We start from the raw sequence: 6,776 nt of genomic DNA on the forward strand, positions 1-6,776 counted from the left end.
TAGTGTGGAACTAGTCAATATGAAAATTTTTTTTTTTATTATTATTTTTTAACATTTAACCATTCATTTTAATTTTTTTTTAGGGTTTCAAATTTTTATATTTTACAATAAATTATTTAGCTTGTTTTGTGCTTAATAGTATTACAAAGACACAAAATGTTAAAAAAAAAAACTAAATGAAGTGTTTCTAGCATAATTTGAAGTGAAGGACTAGAAAGAGAACATTAGGACAAATCATTAGAGCAAAGAAGTATAAATTCTAATTGCTTTATAAATCCAACTTGAACAAGAAATCCTTGTTGTATTAGGATTGGTTAGAGTAAATTTTCCAGATTGGATCTCCATGCACTCTTTGGGTTATCGCTAAAGTTATAAGTGAGATTTTATTATTATTCAAATTGGGATAAAAATATAAACATATCGTGTTTTTTCATCCACATATGATAGGCCTAGTTCAACCAATCAAGATATGATAAAATTTATGCAAAAGTTGACACGATATGAATTGATCAACTTGATATGAGCTCAAAAGTAATTTGAATTACCGGTAAAAATATAGGTTGACTAACAAAAATTCAAGACAATGTTTTTTTTTAATATTGAAATAACAATATATTGGATTAACTTGAGTCAACTCAAGTTAATTTGTTAAATCCACAATCTAGATCACGAGACCATGATAACCCAATATCAAACAAATCAAAATAAATTATGAAGCTTCCAAATCAACCCAATACTAAAAAATGAAATTGAAAAAAAATCATTAAAAAAATAAAAGAATAACTTCAATTAACCTGCCAAACCTGTGTGACTTAATTCATGAAATTGGGATATCCCCTTAGAAAGTAAATAAAAAAATAACATGAGTTAACACTTGAGTCAACTTGCAAAACCCGTAACACAAGTTATAAAACTGAGATAACTCTATATAAAGCAATTTAAAACAAATTATAAAGCCTAATTTCCAATAAACTCATTGTTGAAACAAAAAAAAATCTAAAAATATATGACAAGAAATTGACTCAGGTTAACCTGTAAATCACATGATCTGAGTTATGAGATTAAGATAACTTTCTAAAAAGAAAACTAAAACATATCATGAAGTCTAATTTATAATCAACCTAATATTGAATGATAGAAAAAAAAAAAAACACTACCAATTAAAAAAAAAAAAAGCAATTTGAGTCAATTGGGTTAACTAATGACTTGTTACTTGAGTCATGAGACTGAGATACTTTCATAAAAAGTAAAGTAAAATAAATCATGAAACTTAATTTATAATTAATCAAATGTTGAAGGATAAAATTATAAAAAATCAATTAAAAAAACTCGAGTAAGCCATGTTAACCTGTGACACGGGTCATGCAACCAAGCTAAGCACATAAAAAACAAACCATAAAAAATCATCAAGTTTTTTTTTTAATAAATCAAATATAAAAAAATATTTTTTGTAAAAAAAATATAGATTTCTTAAAAAAGAAACACTAAAGAAAAAAGACACTATTGAATAGTAAAAGCACCATCGTTTTAGTTTTTTCTTTTTTAATACTAACGTATGGTTTAAAAATGTTAAAGATAAAGTTGTGGTTGAATAAAAAATCACGTGCCCATTTTGTTCCTATTAAAATATTAAAACAACTATCATGCCAGGGTGGTTCCTGTCTCTTTGCTTGTCTTTTCTTTCTCCGAATCTGATTCCTTTCGGTGCTTCGTCCCCACCAATAATTTCTTTCTTATGAAATTATATATGATAGAACTGAGCTATGTTAGCTTTATATATAATATAATTATAAATATTATTACAAAATTGATAAATATAAATAAAAATATTGATGCAATTTTTTTATTAGTAAATTAGAGTAAATTTTACCGACAAAGATATTCTCTCATATATACCGAGAGAATTACAATTAAAAAAATTAAAAAAAAAAACAAAAAAATACGATAAAAAAAAATTAAAAAAAAAAAAACAAAAAAATACGATAGGATATCATTTTTATCAATGAAATTACATATTGTTTTAATATCATTAGTAAAATTTATTGATAAACTTATTAATAAATTGTTTAACTTATTCTTGATACTGTTTATCATGTGAATGACCAGTGAAATTACCTATAAAAAAATTTGGTGGTTTTTTTTGGAATTAATTTAAATATTTAAATAACAGAGAACTTTGACCAAAGGAATTATCTACGAACAATTCCTGCAAAATTATACTTTTTTTTTTGTCAATGACCAAATGAATTACCTGCAAAAAATTCCGCTTGGTATTTTATAGAGAATTTTAAAATTATTTATTTTTTAATTATATTGTTAATTATTATTTTTTACAAAAAAAATCATCAACAAGTTAAAAATCAATGGTGTTATTTCTAAAATTATTTTTGTAGTTTTTCATAAAATATTGTAGATTACAACAATTTTTTTCTATATAAGTTTTTATATTTTTTTATTATAAGTTAACAACAATGTATAAGTATACAATAGTCCCACAACAGACATAGCATCTAGAGTGTATTTGTTTACGCAGCTGTGGCTATATTTTATTTAAAACACAGTTTGCAACCGTTTGATAAAAAAAAATTAATTTATTGTGTATGGATCCCACATAATTTTTACTTTTGAAATGCGGTTAATAAAAAGCAAGGAAATCCTGTTTTCATCTACTGTTCATGTTAATTGCACTATTCAAATAAGAGTGCATTTAACATGAACATTGTACATTAGTGTACAGTGCAAGAGAATTACACTGTTCACTTAAAAATAATGAACATTGCAATTCACTTGCATTGTTCACGAGTGAATTGCACTGGTCACGAGTGAATTGCAATTCACTGGCACTGTTTACGCATATTTTTTTTAGTGTTAATTTTATTAATATTTTTTTAAAAAATTAGTTTAAAGTGAATTAAATTTATTTGCACTGTGACATGACTAATATATTTTTTTTGAAAAAACTAGTATAGAGTAAATTAAATTCACTTGCACTGTAATATTAATTTTATGCCTGATAATATTTTATCTTATTTTATTACACACTCAAAAATTATGAAAATTGTAATTCTTATAGGTTGAATTTTATACGTAATGGAATTATAAATAATTTAATGAAATAATAAAAAATATTTTATATAAAGTATTCTTTATTTCATAATATAATATGAGTAATTAATTTTACAATATTTAAATTTAAAACCATCAATATTAATATATATTTTTAAAAATTATTTTATAACTTCAATTACAAAAGCAGTTTTAACCAAACATATTAAATTATTTTTTCTTTAACCTCAATTTCAACCATAGTTTTAATTAAATATCAATTTTTTTAAAAATAATTTTAATTAAAAATAAGTGGGATAAAATAAGTTTTTTTAAACCCAACCACACAATAGCTTCTTGATACCAAACACCCTCCTAGTAGCACTATAAAGCTGAAGCTGGTAGCCTTTCACTCTGCTCGTATACTGAAATGAATAATAAGTTGAGGCTGATGGGCTTGATTCCCTTTTTCCTCTTAATGGTTTTCGTGCTGCCACCTTCGGCAGCATACAAGATCACCAACCCAAGAATCGTATTGCCTGTTCGGTCAAAAGGTTTGGATGCGGATTCAAGGAGCTACGCGGTTGTTTTCGACGCAGGGAGTACAGGTAGCAGAGTACACGTTTTTTGTTTTGATCAAGACTTTGATCTCCTTCCTGTCGGAAACGGCACGGATTTTGAGCTTTTTGCTCAGGTACAGGTCTCCCTTTTTAAATATCCAAGAGCAAGCGACGATGGATCTTGCTAAAGAGTCAATATAAATTATTTTAAAAACTAAATGAGATAATTCATTTCGGTTGTAAAATACAAAAATTTCTCACATTATAAGGTTGATATTCTATATATATATATATATATATTTTATGGTCACAGGTTACGCCAGGTTTGAGTGCATATGCAGAAGACCCTCAGGCTGCGGCTGATTCACTCGTCCCATTGCTCAACGAAGCGGAAAGTGTCGTGCCTGAAGAGTTCAGTCCCAAAACTCCAGTCAGACTTGGGGTTAGTAAACTAGAGCACATTGTCTTCATTTACTTCATTTTAATCTCTTCGTCAGTCCTATTTTAACTGCAAAAATATTTTGTTCACTCTTAATATTTATACGTGGAGTTTAACATTGCAGGCTACCGCTGGGTTGAGGCTGTTGGAAGGAGATTCAGCGGAGAGGATTTTGGAAGCAGTAAATCCATGGACATTATAGTCGTTCTAGTATATTTCTACTTTCATTTTTACCTTAATATAGTCATTTGAACTCTTATGTGTCCAAGGTGAGAGATCTTCTGAGCCATGGCAGCCTGGAGTACGAAGCCGATGATGTCTCTATCCTGACTGGTTCCCAAGAAGGTTACTATATGTGGGTATGTTTCGAACTTAGAATTGCTGTACGCCTGTACCTGTAAGAAAATGGAAAGGTACCGAGAACGTTGTATATTGAAATGATTTTTCAGTTTTATAACTAACTTTCTCTATTTATTATTAATAAATATTTTGTAGATTGCAATAAACTACATAGTCGGAAATCTGGGGAAGCCGTATTCAGAAACAGCAGCAGTAATTGATCAAGGTGGTGGATCTGTTCAAATGGCATATGCCATTTCCAGGGAGAACGCTGAAAAGGCACCAATAGTAGCTGATGGAGAGGCTCCATACGTAGAGAAATTCCTTCTTAGGGGAACTCAATATTACGTTTATGTTCACAGGTTCTCGTCTTCCTCCCTGATCAATTCTCTTAAACTCCTGATAATACATATAGTTAGTGTTGGATTTTCCTGTTGCTCCACATTTTGTCATTTGTGTCAAAAATATTTTCTTGCATTTCTGATACGTACAAGATGAGTAGTAAGTTGATGGATCTTGTATGTACAGTTACTTGAGCTATGGGTTATTGGCGTCTCGGGCAGAAATGCTGAAGGTTTCAGGAAACTCCAGCAACGAGTGCGTAACCACCGGTTATAATGGTATGACAGATGACTCCATCGTATCTCCACAAATGGTTTTAGTATACTCCTCACTCGTTCTCAAGATAAATTAATTTAGCCAACTCATTTTTTTTTTCTATTCTATTTAGTGTTCAATTGTTTAGACTTCTTCCTCTCCAACTTTTCTAATCTTCCTAACCTTTCAGAAAAAAAATTAAAAATTAATTAATGCAAAGTTAATTTCTCTCCCCCCTCCCTTTATTTTAAAATATTTAAAGGTGTTTACAAATATGGAGGGAAGGAATACAAAGCATCATCTTCTCCTACCGGCACAAGCTTCAAAAAATGCAGAAAAGTAGTTCTTAAAGCTCTCAAAATTAATGCCCCATGTAAGTATGTGAATTGCACATTCGGTGGGGTATGGAATGGCGGCGGCGGAGACGGGCAAAACAATTTTTATGCTAGTTCGTTTTTCTTCTCCATGTCTCAAGCGGTACGAATTTATCATCCTAAGAAATTACTTGCAGTTTTTTTAATTTATATATTGACTTTGCAAGCTAATTAGATTTATGGGATTTATAGGCTGGGTTTGTTGATGCCAATGCGCATACAGCCACAGCTAGCGCTGCAGATTTCAAGAAGGCAGCTAAGCGTGCTTGCGGAACAAGATTTGAGGATGCAAGCTCAAGATTTCCAAATGCGCGTGAGAAAGACCTGCCATTCTTGTGTATGGATTTTACCTATGAGTATACTTTGCTTGTCGATGGATATGGTAAGCCTTACAAGCTACTTCTCCTTTGATCAATTGCAAAAACTCATATACACATACATTCGTAGTTAATTAGTTAATTTTTGGTTATTGTTTTTGTCGAAGATTGTCGGAATTAAAACGATATGTCTTCTTATATTCTTAAAACCTATTTAAGTTTTCGTCTCTGTAACTACAACCAACCAACTATATTTTTATTATTTATTTTTGTCGCGAATACAAAATTTTCACTTTTTAGCTCGTTCCGCCATTCTTACAGTGGTAATGTATATACATCCACAGGTCTTCATCCCCGGAAGAACATTTCAGTGGCAGGGCAACTTACTTACGAGAATTCACTTATGGAAGCTGCATGGCCTCTTGGTAGTGCTATAGAGGCGGTGTCACCTAGCAGTGCATCATTTCTGAATTAGTATCATCCTAAAAGTGCATGGTGGCGTTAGCATTGTTCCAAATAATAATTAATAACTCTGGTTTATCTCCATGAAATGGGTTCATTCATAATTAGTTTATTTTCGTACCATATTTGCAGAACTCCCTTTACCGAATAAAATTTTCTCGTTGGTATTCAAATTATTATTCAGTCTATAAGAATTTTACCAATAGATTCATTCATGATACAAATCATTTATGGATAAATTTTTTGTTGGTGATTTTATTTTCATCCATAAAAAAAAAACATTGATAATCTTATAAATAAAAAAATATATACCAAACAAAAATATTTACCCACTTTAATAATTCTATCGGTAAAACATTGATGACATTTATTTTAATTTTATTTCAACCATTTATAAAATACTAATAGAATTATTTTATGGGTGATAATGGTAGTATATGAAGTTAATTGTTTTAAATTATTTGAAATATACTGATGGATTGTGTTCATTGGTATATTCGTCTATAATAATAAAAAAATATTTTTTAAAAAAAACTTTTGAACAAAAAACAAAATAACTAAAAAAATAAATTTGTATAAAATTCATGTATGTAAAATTAAATTTGAATAATAGAAAATCTAAATATTTATTATAAATTTATAT

General features: G+C 29.1%; 1 protein-coding gene across 1 annotated transcript; it reads left to right on the forward strand.

Moving 5' to 3' along the window:
- Positions 1 to 3,451: 3,451 nt before the first annotated feature.
- LOC105107291 (apyrase 2-like) lies at positions 3,452 to 6,309 on the forward strand. Its single transcript, XM_011001170.1, has 9 exons — positions 3,452 to 3,739; positions 3,919 to 4,047; positions 4,169 to 4,225; positions 4,314 to 4,403; positions 4,540 to 4,745; positions 4,912 to 5,003; positions 5,243 to 5,457; positions 5,547 to 5,736; positions 6,016 to 6,309. Exons 1-9 carry the CDS (start codon positions 3,476 to 3,478, stop codon positions 6,144 to 6,146), a joined length of 1,374 nt encoding a protein of 457 aa, XP_010999472.1. The 5' UTR covers positions 3,452 to 3,475; the 3' UTR covers positions 6,147 to 6,309.
- Positions 6,310 to 6,776: the final 467 nt, after the last annotated feature.

Source organism: Populus euphratica, unplaced genomic scaffold (assembly GCF_000495115.2).
Source record: "Populus euphratica unplaced genomic scaffold, PopEup_1.0 scaffold154.1, whole genome shotgun sequence".
Taxonomy (NCBI): Eukaryota; Viridiplantae; Streptophyta; class Magnoliopsida; order Malpighiales; family Salicaceae; genus Populus; species Populus euphratica.